At 41.7% G+C, this 15,494-nt stretch overlaps 1 protein-coding gene across 1 annotated transcript in view; it reads left to right on the forward strand.

Moving 5' to 3' along the window:
- The first annotated feature begins 3,206 nt into the window (after nucleotides 1–3,206).
- Cacna2d1 (calcium voltage-gated channel auxiliary subunit alpha2delta 1) overlaps nucleotides 3,207–15,494 on the forward strand; it is a 530,523-nt gene continuing 518,235 nt past the window's right edge. Inside the window, exon 1 of the mRNA XM_032907054.1 lies at nucleotides 3,207–3,483. Within this exon, the coding sequence (XP_032762945.1) occupies nucleotides 3,389–3,483 (95 nt within the window). The 5' untranslated portion in view covers nucleotides 3,207–3,388. The remainder of the gene's footprint in view (nucleotides 3,484–15,494) is intronic.

Here is a 15,494-nt window from a genome sequence, read left to right on the forward strand (position 1 = left end):
AAAGTTTATTTTAGTTTGTTTATAGGGAACATTTGACTCTACGTCTCAATTTAGAATAGTTGCTTTTTCCATTTTTTTTAAACGAAGGCTTTTTTTTTTTTTGGTGCTGCTTTATTTTTAAAACACTGAAAAAAGATCTCTCTCTCCCCCCCCCTCCCCCCCTCCCTCCTTCCCTCCCTCCCCCATCTCTGTCTCTGTCTCTGTCTCTCTGTCTCTGTCTCTGTCTCTCTGTCTCTCTGTCTCTCTGTCTCTCTGTCTCTCTCTGTCTCTCTCTCTCTCTCTCTCTCTCTCTCTCTCTCTCTCTCTCTCTTAAAATGCACCACAGACTTTCTTGCCCATTCTCCAGGGACTTGATATTTGAAGTTGCTTTCTTTCCCTTCCTCTCCTGAAAACATTCTCTAAGGAGGTAACACAGTTGAACCTTCCTGTTCTTTCATCTGTGAATAGCTATTGAGAGCTAGCGAGGAGTTATGAATTGCATATTTGCTTTAAATAAGTTAACATTTTCCATGTATTGTCTTTAAACTCCCTGGTAGAAATTGTGAAATGTATCGCTTCACTACTTTACTTTCCAATTGAAGTGTTTTTGCTTAAATGAATTGTAGACGTTAATTTTTGTCTTCTTGATTGGCTTTAGGTGATAATGCAGTCATTTTTACCTTCAATCCCTGTGATTTGTAAACATTTTTGCTTAAATGACAGATTTTGTTGATTTAGGGAATTTTTATTAAAATTAATAGACTATATTCTGAGCTTTATGGAGCCTTTCCCCAAACCACAACTGAGATTTAAAAAACAAAAAAGAAGTCATCGTGTAAGGATATGGTTCATCCAGCAGAAGCATAATGGAGGCTGTGGAGATGGCTTTGTTTCTTTTAAAAACTTCATCTTGAATGTCTTCATTAAAATGTTTTGTGTCAACAAAAACAACTGAGAGCGAAACTTCACTGCAGAGAAGTAGAAAATTTGAGGTCTGTAGTTGAACAACACCTACCCTTCAAAATAAGAATCGTAGAAACATCTTTCTATCACAACTTCAGATATTGGAGAATGTAGGACATCGTCAGAGTGATCTAAAGATATTGAGACCTGGTTCAAGCCAAGAAAGTTTATAATAAAACCTGACTTACCGTCTCAAAGACTTCATTACATTCTTTTATTTTATAAGTCCTTTCTTCTAAAAAAGGAATATATATATATATATATATATATATATATATTCGTGTGTGTGTGCATACACAATGGTAGGGAGTCTGAAGCATTAATGAAATAATTGACATAATATATTATAACGACATTTTTAATATAGTAAACCCATTATGATACCAACACATTATGTAGACAATAATGAACGTTTAATTCTCTTGTTCTAATTCTCGTGTAAGAGAAGAGCTGCATATGAATTATTACACTTTGTAAAGAACGATGGATTGGACTACATGGGAGTCTAATTTGGGGAAGAAAAGGTATCTGCAATTGTCAAATCCCCGTCAGAGCTGTAGCTCTCAATCCCATTACAGCCCACTGCATCCCTCATCCCTGCAGCTCTGGTGCCCAGCACAAAACAAACTAAGTTAAGTCGCTCTGGGGTGCCTTTGTGAAACCACTCTGAGTAGGAAGAAGGAAACAAAGGGCAAGACTGAGATGCAGGGGACATAAAGAAAACAAGTAAGGCGTGAAAAGGGAGAGATACCGGGGAAGGGAAAGCTAAGCTACCGGGCCAAACACCATAAAACCACAAATACTTGTGTGAGCTGGTCAGCCATCACCCTCACAGTCACCATCTCTTTGTTTGGTCAGTTCCAATTGAGTAGAGGTCTATCTACCCTTATATGAACCCCTGGGCCCGAGGGAGGGGTGATTAACCACCTTACAGCCACAAAACCATGACAGGTTCTTCGCCTTAGTGTGAGGGTCTTTTTTTCTCATCACGAACTGTATTCTCTGATTTCGCGCCAAAGTGTTTTCATATCCTTCTGCAAGCAGCTTAAGAATTTGGGCTGTTCCATGAAGTCTTTCTCACAGCGGCCCACTAAGTCTTTCCTCAAAGGTGGCCTGAGCCAGGCAGGAAAAGATTGTTTTGTTTTGCTCTTTCCAGAAGACCCACCCTCACCCTGCTTCTCCCCAGGGTGGAGGTAAAACCAGCCCTTCCTCCACATTTCAGATGTAGTTTGCAGAGGGCCACCTGTTTCTGAGGTTGGCCTCGGTTCTGTGTTCACGCCGACAGAGTGAATTCATCAGGCTACAACCTTGTTCACAAAGCAGTCCAGTGGTCAGGACAGGGAATTTTTCCAACCAGTTGGAAGGTGGCTTGCTAAAATGTTACCAAAGCCCGGTTGCAACACTAACCACCCTGCAAGGAGTACTAGTCCCTCTAGTCTTCATTCCTCTGGAACAGTAGGAAAGACATCTTACAGCATCTGCCAGCTGTTCTTCATCGATTCCCAGCCCGCCCCTGAGGCTCTGTCCCCGCCAGGTAAACCAAGTCTACTTGTACGTGGGCGTAGGGCCGCTGGCACCATTAGAGCCCTACCAAAGGCCCTAACCCCTGGCACACCGTGAAAACCAGGGCCACCTGGTTGAGTTCACAGCGGCGCTTTCAAAAGCACCACAAACCCCTCCTACGTGTGTTGTCAAATCACTTCATGATTCTTAGGCAGGCAGCGGATTCTACGCCTGGAAGAAGGGTTTGGGGGCCCCAGCCAGATTGTGCAAAAAATAACCCGGAGGAGGCGAGCAAAGTGCTCGGCTGGAGCCTGCGCGAACGGTGGATGCTCGCAGGCGGCCGGTGGTCCCTCGGGGAGCACCTTCGGGCTGGGTCCGCTCGGCCTCCGCACGCCCCGCGGCGGGAGCAGGCGACGGCGACTTTGGGAGTTCCTCTCTGCCTTGTATGGAGGGCTGCGCCCGGGCCGTCCCCGCCCGGCTCTGACGCCCGGCCCTCCCGCTGCCCACCCACAGCCGCCTCCCCGAGACCCGCCCGGGGAAAGCAGCCCGATCCCCGCTCCGGCCACCCCCATCCCCGCAGCCGCCGCGTCCCCGCGCCGCCCCCTCCGCCCCCGCCCCGCCCCCGCCCTCTCCTCGGCGACCGCGGATAAATCAGGGAGGCGAGCGCGGGGAGCCAGAGCGCGCGGGCGCCGGCAGGCTGGCCGAGCTCCGTTTCCACAGTCGCCCTTGATGGCGGCGCAGGCGAGGCAGCCGTGGCACGGAGCGGCAGCCACGCGCTAGAGAGTCCGCCCGGCCCCGCCCGGCCGGCCCGCCCGTGCCCTGCCCTGCCCGCCTCTCTCCACGCGCCCTCCGGCAGACGTCGGCGCCCCGGCTCGGTCCCTCGCCGCGTGCAGCTCCGCCGCCTCCGGGCCGGCAGGGAGGGCACTGATCTTCGATCGCGAAGATGGCTGCTGGCTGCCTGCTGGCCTTGACTCTGACACTTTTCCAATCTTGGCTGATCGGCCCCTCGAGCGAGGAGCCCTTCCCTTCGCCCGTCACGTAAGTCGGCGGGCCCGGGTGGGGCTGGAGGCGGGGGTCCCCGCTCGATGCCGGGCGGGCTGCCCGTGGGGGCGGGGAGCGCGGCTGGGAGCCTCGGAGGCTGGGCCGCCGGGTGATGCGCTGCTGGCCGCCGGAGTGAGCTCGGAACCGGCGTGCCGAGCCTCGGCGGGCCGCACCGTCCCAGGGAACGTCCGCCAGCCGTCGGCGGCGTCTCTACCTGGTCTCCGAGGATGCTCCAAGCTGAAGACTGTAGCCGGACTTGGGGGAAAAACTTTGTAGGCATACCCAGCTCCCACCAAACCCAGCCAGATGAAAAGTTGGGTTTCCGTTAGGTATTTCAGAGTTAATTTCAGGCTGACCCGGGTAGCTTGCGCTTCTTCTGTACTTGGCCTCTAGGATGCTAATTTCTCTGCTGTCCAAACTCATTTAGATCCCAAATTACTAGGAGCGCCTGACAGCTTCCCTGGTATTTAGCCAGTTCGCTCCCGGCAGCTGAGCGAGCTGTCCACCCCAGCGCTCACAGGTACAAGAGCCACCCAAGCCAACCTACCCAACCCTTTATTTGAAACATCTGAGAGCCGACAGACACGCGGTTGCAGTTCTTAGAATGAATAGAACCCCTATTCTTTGAGGGTGGGACTGTTTCCCCAGTCTCCTGCAATTTTCCCTTATTTTTAACATTTCTAAAATAACTTTCAAAAAGAGAGAGAGAAAGAAACCGTTGCTATTCTAGAAATAGAGTGTTGAAAGGTAGCTATAGTCACACGGCAGGAAGGGAATGCAATGCTACCATTCTCCGCTCTGCTCTCTCGGGTGCAAGAAGGAATCAGAGTCAGTGGCACATATACATATTTTTAAATGCGCTGAATAGCTTATCTGGCATTCTGGGAAAGCATTTATTTTGGTTCTTGAAGGTACTTTAAAGCTGCTCAGAGTAGGTAGTCTTAAGTGGGTGAGTCACTTTAATGCATTTTACATAACAAAAACAAAGCCCAAGGTAGCCTTCCTGGCTTTTATGCTGCGGGGAATCACTTGCTGTCCTTTGTTGGCAGCGAGCTGAACCCTGGAGTTTTGGGGGTACACTAGAAGTACATCTATGCTAGCTGGAACCCGACAGCGATTACTTAAGATTTGGCCTAGAACATCCATCACCTTAGGTGTCAGCGCAAGCATCTAGTGCATATTCCAGCCAGGAGAAAGGGGGTGTCTAATATTTATGGCATGGATTTACGGTAATGTTCTCTTTAGATAATCTTCCATAAAAACGATCGCATATCCTTTTTGTCGTGAAGCAAAAGGGTAAAAGCCATCTGTAGAGCTTCGTTTAATTGGCAGAACGTTCCAACTGTTTAATTTTAAACACGAGAAGTCTAAGAATTCCCTTAAGATGCTACAAAAAAATCATCCAGTCTTATTAAAAAATCGCACTTTCACTTATTTATATTTTAGTGCTTTTGAAGCTCGGCCTATTACATAAGAACTCGGGTGCCTCTCATGCATTTTGTGTCAAATAAGTTGTGGCATTTAATAAGCCACATCCTTGACTTATTCGGAATGCACATTTTTAGTGCTGTTTTAAATTGATTTGCCAATATTGCTACTAATTGGGAAGGATGCTTCCTTCCATTAAGGAAAACAAAACACAAACAAACAAAAAATCCAGACAAACAGTACTCAGCATGTCATAGTAAAATCCGAACGTAAAAATCTTTCTTATAAGAACATCTGCAATAAATGTTTTCCCCAAATTAGGTAACTCAATTTTCCTGGTCATATATGTTCTAAAGACATGAAGGCGATCAGGAAGGCATTTAAGATGGGAATTAGGAAACCACGATTCCTTTTCTTTGAAAGGATTTGTGTTGTTTCAAACAATGGGAGTATGAAAATATTTCCATATTATGTGCAGTGTTGTTTATGGACTAAGAATGGGCTTTGTCGCTTAAAGTCAGTGTCTTTATTGTAGTATTAAAAACGTTCTCGAAACCTTCCTGCTTCTGCAATTACTTCTTTGTAAAGTTAGTAATTCTATCTTTGGAGGAAGGGTAGTTGACATTTGTACTTGATGATAGGTTTCAGAATAAAATCTGTGGAAAAAAAAGTGGCATCAATCTCATCGAAAAAAAACAGTGCCATTTGCTTTGCTTGCATGAAAAAAAAATAAGTGCAGTATTTATCAAGATAAAAGCTCAGATCATCTGGGGAAAAAATCAAGTTCATAAGAACGGAATCCAAAGATTGTAGCAGTTATTAAAAGTCAATTATTTTGCTTCTATTTATAAATTTCTCAGAATATCATTAGGAACTTATTTGTTTTGTTGGCAGTTTTTTTTTCCAGCAAAAATAAAATAAAATAAAATGAGAAGTTTCCATCTTCAGAAGAGGAAGACCATGCCATTAATATACTGTAACATTAATTAGTTGCTAATTGGAGTTGGACATGAATTGTAATTATAATTAAGAGGTTTTTTTCTGTAGTGATGTTTACCATGAAGGTTTTTAGTTTTGTTATAATAAAGAAACATATTACTCTAAATGCTAGATTCCCTGCCCTCTGTTTTAAAGGACATTTTAATAATACAGTATGTTCTGCAACAAAATAGTAAATCCATCCAAATGATTAACATTCAAACAATGAGTTTATTTTCAGACAAAAGATTTTAATATCATTTTTATTTTTACAGGCTAGATATTTCTTTTGGGTATACTTTTGAAAGTAAGGTGTGAAACAAAATACATGATGTGCTAAGCTAGCAAGCATCCAGTGCCTATTGGCGCATGCTTTAATGGAAAATACATCATGTTCACATTATACACTAGACATACATTATAGTGCTGTTTCAAAATATAATTCTCAAAAAGGGCAGCTTTCTTTCTGGAAATAATTTCTTGGCACTTACATTAAAACATATCTATTAAAATTCAGGAACACATGCGTGCTGATCAATATAGTAATGTTAATTTAAAAATCTGTCTTTAATTTTAGAGCCTGCCTATAACATCCACTCTTAAAGCATGATAGTTAAAATTAGACTTTTATCTCAGCCATACCAGTGTGCTACTCAGTGAGCAACAATTGGACGAAAGCCAATTACTATATGTGATTTGATTATGTGATCTAAATATATAACTAAGGGCTTCAGTTATCTCTAATAAATAAAGGGTTGCAAAAAACAGTAGTTTTTGAGTGCCGAATACTTAAGAATACATACTTTTGTGTTGTTATGTGGACACCTTGCTATGTCTGGAAGCCATGCTGCTGGAATGGGTATTTGGCTACTCCATGCACTAAGAGTGAGTATCGCAGTTATCTCACTTGAACTTTATATTCTACATGGCCTGAGGAAATGTGTCATTATAAAGGATACAAAGTAAGATAATTTACATAGATTCTAAAATCAATAAGGGTTAAAGAGCCTTTTCTCAATTTCTAACTGTTCTCCCCAGCCCTGACAGCGTAAGGGCAGTGCTTATGCCACAGGTGTATGATTAGAAGAGGAAACACTAGGTGTGGTTTCTGTGTGAGTAGCAGAGCGTTTAGTTTGTTATTCTCTTATGCAGGCGTATAAGTCGCTATTTGCCTTGGCATTTCAGCCAGCATTAGAAAAGCTGAACTAAAAATCCAAAAATCACTTTAGAAAAATACATGCAGCAATATGAGCTTATGGGGTATACATGGATGTGAACCAGGATAGGTTTCTTTTTCCTTTCTTCCAGTGGATCTTATTAATTTTACTTTAATAAACACACAGAAAACTAGAACGTAGAGCAGGTAGTTCAGTTTCAAAACAGGTAAAAAAAAAAAATCTCATCACTCTTTTGCTTCAGAGAAACCTAAGTGTACATCTTTGTATTGTTTCTCTGATACTGAAATATAACAATAGAATGTGCTTCTGTCTTTTCTGTTAAGATGCAAGCAATTAAAACATTGTTTTTAAATTCATTATCTAATTTTGGAGCATAAATTCATAACAAGCTATATAGAATGTTGGAAATACTAAATCTTTGTGCTCACAACTTTCTGTTATTTAACTCATGTTCTCCATATTACGTACCCATTGCTCTTTTTCTATTGATTTCAATACTAATATGAATTCCTTGCCTCCTAGTATTTATCTATGGGGAAGTTTTAACTTAAAGCTGGAGATTTAAGTGGATGAGATGAAATTTTTTTTTGTGCAATTTTAAATCTCCTTTAGTGTCCTTTAGGTATAGACCTAGAAAGTTCTGACACAAGCATATGTAGAATGCCTTAGAGAAATTAGAATCTGTTTTAGCTTCTAACATGTAACATTCTACTGTTAAAATGTAGTGGTCTTCCACCAAATAGGTTAAAATAGCTGTCTGAGGTAGTACATCAGAGGATATAAGCTGCTTACTGAGGAGAACGAACTGTTGTGCTGTTTTCTGTCTGTATTTCCTTAAAGTGTGCAGAGTACACGGCGTGCTGTTGTGCCTATAAGGGTGGCAGCCTTGTCTTTTTCATGGACTGCCTGTAACTTTCTCAGCCTTCCGAGCAATTGCTTTCCTGGACACTTGCACTGTGCAGTTTTAGCCAACCATGGATCCTGTACATGATTTACCTTAACTTTTACGTGCACTAGATGTGAAAATTCATACTCATTATAGAGTTGAAAGAAAATGTCAGTTGATAAAGCAATTTATACTGAAAAGGTAAGAGAGGCCACATTTATCTCCTGCTAAAGCATCTGAAGATTTTAGTACATAATTAGATTATTGGTCTAGTGTGTACGGTTACCGTGTTCTTTAATTATTAAATAATATTTTGTATGTCTAAGTGCATATGCATGAATGCATATTCACATTCATATATGTATGCAGACATATATACTGGATGATTCGCTAGATTTTTTTTAAATTTGCAATCTATAATAATTCATATGGTCCATGCTGTAAGATTTTTGTTAATCTCTTACCGTCTTCAAGGTTTAAATTTCATTCCAAGCACTAGAGTGTCATTGTATACAAGAACAACTTGAAAATGAAACTGTTGCACTAAAAACCTTGAGCACTTCTTAAAAAGGTCTCTATGTAGCGGGTAATTTTACTTTTCATTTATGTGTAGAATGCATCTATGTTTGTAAGACTTAAATATATATTTGGTGTTAGGATAATTTAGAAATGGAGGAAGTCCTGTGCTGGTTCAAAACATTATATAAAATATGAACCTTTAGGCATTTCATGATAAAAGCTTTCTTTTGCCATGATTTAGCACATAGGAACCAATCTTGTTAGCAATTAAGGCAATGAATCAAGATAGTGGCCATTCTTTTCATAAGTTTTAGCATTTATTTGCACAGATTCTAATAATCTTGTGAACAAGAAAATCGTTGGCCTTGTGGCCTGAACAGACTGATACCCTTTATACATATACATATGCATATACATATACATATCATCCTGATTCTGAACTACTGAAATTTATATGTATGATATATATCACATATAAACACATATTGTTATTAAATATCATTATTTGAAGAAATTCTCTTTGAATATGAATGTGGAATATTTCAGGCTAAATGTTATTTTAACATATGCTTCTGCTGATTTTTTTTTAAAGCCATATGCTCAGTGAATTAAAAAAAATTAGGATACATTTAAAATTCAGTATCGTGGATGCAAGAACAATTTAAATTAGAAATGATGGCATAGAAAATGATGGTCTTTTCCATTTTAAACACCTCAGTTTGAGCCTAATTTCACTGTCTAAGTTCTTTATCCTGGGCAATTAAAATTTTACTATGGTTCTCTCCTAGTGTATGATGAAAAATGATCCCAGCAATTTTGTTTCGATACTGTGTATTTATTTCTTTTCCTTTCTGCATGTTAGCACACACTGAATATGAATTGTACTTTATTATGTGCATATGCATCAAATCAAATAGAAAAATTTTGTGCCCTCCCCAGACTGTTCCTAACCAGCTCTTAAGTTCCTGTCTTTCTCACTTGAATCTCTGCTCCATGTTTGCTGGGATTCCCTCCTACCCTCCAAGGGAAATTTGTGAGGGATCGTGACACACAGATAAATCTGTAGCACATAATTGACACTTCTATCAAAAATATCAGACAGTCTAGACAATTGTTCCTTTTGACATTTGCCACACAGTGTGGGGATAATTACAGAAACACATGGGAAAGAGCTAAGAAAATTGTCCTTTTCTAAGGTGCTTACTGGCTGGCCGTAGAAGGGATGGCTGGACAATAACTCCTTATCCTGAGAGTTAAAAGAGGGATAGCTCAATAAAATAAATGAGGTCAGCCACACTGGGAAAAATCCCTTGTTTTTAGACGGTGATCAACAGGCCTTGTGATGAAAGTACCTTGAGGAGTGGTGTTGAAAGCAGGGCAGAGAAAAGAGCCCTCAGATTTAGGAGTTAAAAAACTACAGACGCTACAAAGTAGCAGCTAGTTATTTTCGCTGTATTGTCATCCCTGGCTCATTGCAAATGCGATCTTTCTTAGACTTGAAATGCCATTCACTAAGCTTGAGATTCAGTTTTTAGGGACCTAATATTCAGATACAGAAATTCAGCATGAGGAATACAGACGTTAAAAATGTTTAGATCGCAATAACATAAAAACACTTAGAAACTCATGTGTTTTTATGAACCTCTAGGGAACTGGTTCCTTGAGTAAGAAATACTAGCATGATATTTCATTAAAAGCTTTAAGAGTTAATTATCAAACGCAAAGCTCTCTAACAAAATTTCTTCCACGAGATTAAAAGAAATGAAATAACCTGTAGATGGTCGGCCTTCTAGGAGTGCACTCAAGATTATTTGGGCCAATAAGTAAATAGTCTACTTCATTTTTAGAAATAGTTTTGATTTATGCTTTCTCCTTTACTGTCTTCTGCTCCAAATGTTTTAAACTCAAATATAATTTGATCCAGCAATCAATGCAATTATTATTCAGTGCTGATCATGTACTGAGGTGCATCCCAGGAGCACAAATGGAGGCCGGGTGTCCCAGTGAATGGCAATCACAGTGCCAACTTAAGCCGGAGATAGTGGGGTGCGTGAAAGCATGCCAAAGGAAGAATCCATATTGAAAAACCAAGATCTAATGAAACGGGGTCTGCTGGGTTTTAGGCATGGCAAGGCAAGAAATGATGCCGGTGTGGTCGCTGTTGGTCTGGCTTGTAGATTTATTGCATCATAACCAGAGGGAGACTCACAGTTTACACGGCCCATGGATAGTTACGATAGCCCAGCTATGTAAATTGTAGGTCTTCATCCTGTGTTCTTGGAGTTTTTAAGTGGGAAAAAAAAACCCTTGTTGATAGATTTTTGAGTCACAGTATGCACCAGATTGACTAAAGAGGGACCACATTTGTGATAGACTCGGGGAGAAAAGCTAGTAGACTAACTCAACATCATTTGACAAGAGATGTTTGAGTCTACAATAGAGTGCCTACAAGAAAAGGAAGCAGGCAGAGGGTGTACTGTAGAGGTAAAATTTCAGGCCTTGGTGGTGATAGGAGATCAGAAAAAAGAGGAAGCTAAGGTTTTTAGCAGGTAGATCATGTTTCATTAAACTTCATTGCCCTGGGGAGGAATGATTACTTGGCAAGTGTTGACCGTGAGCTGATAGACATCTTGACTGTATGATGCTGAGTTGTCCCATTTTGCCAGCTATCTATTGGTCCTTAGCACTCTCCCTGTAGTGGTTGGAAGCTGTTTCAGGACAGCTTGTTTAAAACCCGGTGAAAGGTTCATTTGTTTGTTTAGTTAAGAATATTTGGTACCCATAATGGAAATTTTCAGGAGAGGTTTGCTGCACTGTTTCATTTGCAGAGAGGCCAAGCAGTGGGGTCTCATTAGGGATGTCAGCTAGTTTGTGATATAAATGAATAGTTCAGTAGTGCTGGTGACAGAACATCGTTCCTGCACTTTGAAGGCAGAAGGGAAGTTGGAATATGGAGACAGAAGTACAGAGTGCTCTTTCTAGGAATTTGGGAATGTGGGGGAAATGAGAAACCTAGAATAAATTCAGAATAAGAAGGGTGGATATGGAGGATTTGGAATTCGTTGTCTCAAGACTAGGCGTTATATTAGGTCATTTGGAGTAAGATTTTATAGGAAATAAGTCATAGGACGGTCTTAAGCCAAAAGAAATGGGAAATGTGTTCAGATAGTGGTAGAATGATCTGATCCAGTCATGTAAGCTGAAGTCAAAGAAATGCCAACAGATAGGGGACAAGGGAAACTGCCATTAACATTACCTCATGTCAGCCTGGCTTCTCTGTTCTGTCTCCTCCTTATTCTTCTTATTCTTCCCTGCTTCCTAGTATTCCTGGTATTTCATGATTGCAAGAGGTCATGCTTTCTTGACTCTCTCATAGGAAGTCCAGAATCTTACTAAAATGTATCCCCTAGTGGGGATGGAAAATGGCTTGATAAGCCAAAGGAATCTGATAGCTGTTTATGTCTCAGTCAGTTGTGAGCAGGAGTTGGGATTTGGTAAAGGGACCAACTCTGATTGACTGAGCTGCTTCTTCTTCTTCTCCTCCTCCTCCTCTTCCTCCTCCTCCTCTTCCTCCTCCTCCTCCTCCTCCTCCTCCTCCTCCTCTCCTCCTCCTCCCTCCTCCTCTTCCTCTTCCTCCTCCTCTTCTCCTCCTCCTCTTCCTCCTCCCTCTTCCTCTTCCCCTCCTCTTCCTCCTCCTCTTCCTCTTCCTCCTCCTCTCTCCCTTCTTCTTCTTCTTTTTCTTCTTCTTCTTCTTCTTCTTTGTCTTCTTCTTCTTCTTCTTCTTCTACTTCTCCTCCGTCTCCTCCTCCTCCTCCACCTTCTCCTTCTCATTCTCCTTCCCTCCTCCTCCTTCTTCCTCTTCTTCCTCCTCTTCCTCCTCCTCCCCCCCTCTTCTTCCTCTTCTTCCTCCTTCTCCTTCTTTTTCATGCCTGGTTCCTTCTCATTAACAGGTGCTTCCTTATGGAGGACGAGTGGCTGTTACCATTGGTGGTAGAAGCAATTTTCAGAAAAGGCTACATGTGCTGAGGACAGTTATATAGAAAAGGAAATGAGCATTACTGGAGGAAACAGGCCCAATGACAGAAAGAGGAAACCCATTAGAGAGGCCATGATTGACGGATGAGTGTTCTGATAGAGACAGCTGATGAAGGAATCAAGATGGAAAACAATGTCTCATAAAGTAACTTTTGAAACTTGAATGAGCCTTTAGAATTCAAGCAGATCATTGAAACACAGGGAAGAGACAAACTTAACTTATGGGAGATGTTTTTTAGGAGTGTGCTCCAAACCACTTCTTCCATTCTGAAGGATAAAATGACAGGATTTGCCATATCATACACTCATGTCCCTAACACTCAGACTCTGAGGTACCTACCTTGTTGTTCTTGGTAGTGACAGGATTCCAGCTTCCTAGTTTATTCCCTTTGCATACAGAAACATTTGACTTTGTTGCATTTCTGAACTTCTTTCCTGGGAGAGATCATCTATTTGACTGTGATTTTCAGCAATGTCATTAAATCTAAGAAGCGTTTGTGCTTCTGTAGTGGTTTGAGTAAGGATGGCCACCATATGCTCATATATTTGAATGCTTAGTCACTATTATTTAAAAGGATTAGAAGGGTTAGGAGGTTTGGCCTTGTTGTAGGGTGTGGCCTTGTTGTAGGGTGTGGTCTTGTTGTAGGGTGTGGCCTTGTTGGAGGAGATATGTCCTGGGAGGTGGGGTGGAAGAGTGGGGGTGGGTGGGTGGGTGAGCTTTGAGCTTTCAAAAACCCAAGCCAGGCCCAGTGTCTCCCTCTTCCTCCTGCCTGTGGATCAGGATGTAGCTCTCAGCCTTTTGCATGCTGGTAGGCTCTTCACCAGGATGATACTGACTTGCATATTTGAAACTGTAAGCAAGCCCCAATGGATGAAATGCTTTCTTTATATAAGAGTTGTTGTGGTCACAGCAATAGAACAGTGACTAAGACATGCTTGTGATTTCAGGATGAACATCGTTGAACAGACACAGAATCGTATTTCTTAGCAATGCAACATTTTTGTTTATAATATTTTTAGGCAAATGCTGGTTGTTTACTCCCTTGTTCTATTGTTTATAATCCTCCTCCTCATGTTCAATATCCAGTAGTTTACATTGATATCCTTATCAAAAAAAAAAAAAACCAAAAACAAAAAACCCAAGGTGATAAATTTGATAAACTAACAAACCACCTACAGATAAAATATTCCAGCCAGGCATGTCCTTGATCAACTCTCTTGGAGGCATCTCAGGTCTCCCAAAGGTTTTGGAATTACTGGCAGCTGCCTTATAGCAGTTCCCTGACTTCCAAGTTGAATGAATGAATGGTTAGGATTGAAGCTGCCAACAGTTCCCGGCATTAATCTTGATCACATTGGGCCCATTACAGTTTGGAAAAACCACCCTTGTGGTTTGTGGCAAGAGGTGGAAAGACTTAAGGGCTATTATTTCCCTTTTGTGATTTTACTTTTTTTTCCTCCCTCTTTTTAAAATTTCTTTCCCATGGGTATTCACGGTTTGAGCTACTCACTTGTTTTTGTTTTTCTCCTTGCCTTTTTCACTTCTCTCTTTGTCTGTCTGCCTGCCTGCCTGTCTGTCTGTCTGTCTATTTGAGATAAGGTGTTACCATGTAGTTCAAGTTGGTCTTCTCAGCATTCTCTTGTTTCACCCCCCAGAGCCCTGGGATTGTAACTCTATGCCATCACTTCCAGCCTTATCTGAGGTAGTAGTTTACATTCTGTATAGTCTGTGTCTGTGAGCACTACTGATGGATATACACCGACAGATAACATATTTTAGCCAGGCATATCCTTGGACAGCCCTCTTGGAGGCATCTCCCAATGGCCTTGGGATTACTACTTACGATGTCTGAGCTCTTTCTCAATTCCTGGCACTATGACATCACTCATAGTTTCCATGTTTTCAGATCCATCCCACCTTCAGAACAGTTCTTTGAGGTAAGTCTTACCGTTTCGTCTGGTTCAGGAATGAGTTACTGCTTTGAATTTTTTTTCTGAGCTCAAATTGAATACTGGGCTGATTGATTCTGGAGTTTCGCCTTGACCTGTCCCTCTGTGGCTGCTCACAGGTACCTTGACGTGTGAGCGTCCATTTTCCGACTGACTCTCGCAGCATCGAAAACTGAGAGATAAACAGTCAGTGTAAAGGAGAAGAGAACTAAGTCTCAGCTTCTGTTTGAGGAATAAATACAATGTTCTTGTATTCATGGCACCATTACGGAGATCAACTGAGTGTGCCTGGTGGAACCTCTGAGTACTTTTTAATGGTCAGAGTTTACTATTTGCCCTTTGCTTGCTTTTTCTGTCTTTAAGAGACCATGAATAAATAATTATGGCTCAATGAGAAACAAAGGAATGGAAAGAACAACTTTCAAGAGCCTCAAAACTGTCTCTAGAATCGTACAAAGGAGACAGAGGTAAAAATGCCTTGCACAGTGGGTATAGGGAAGAGGAGGTGCTGTATCCCTAGGTTATGGGTAGAAATGAGGTCCTGAAACAGACCAGGAAGAAAGCACAGACATAGAACCTGTGGGGTGTGTCCTTGTGACATCGCAGCTGCCACCCATTGTATGAGCAGAGAGCCTTAGGAGAGTGAATCTGTTTTTTTAAAAGTCGCCATTTTGCCACTGATAACCTCTTTATATTTTTATTCGAAGATGTGAGACTTTAGCTCCAGTGCGGCATCTTTGAAACGTAAGAAAGCAGGCCAGTCACGATGTTCATAGAAACAGTTCTAGACAATCCTGCAAACAGAATGAGGCTTCTGCCATCAGCAAGGACGTCCACAAAGTTCGGCCAGAAGGACACTCCAAAAGGTCTTTGTTGACATCAACTCATCCGATGCTTACTTCCATTCAGGAAATTCCACCCAGTCCTTTTTCCAGACTTTCACAGTTACCACACTACCTGGGAAAGGAACACTCAGAATTTCTGCTGTAAATTTTGCCCTGGTTCAGTATCAAAGAGATGTTTTATATTAAGCC

Source organism: Rattus rattus, chromosome 6 (assembly GCF_011064425.1).
Source record: "Rattus rattus isolate New Zealand chromosome 6, Rrattus_CSIRO_v1, whole genome shotgun sequence".
Lineage (NCBI taxonomy): Eukaryota > Metazoa > Chordata > Mammalia > Rodentia > Muridae > Rattus > Rattus rattus.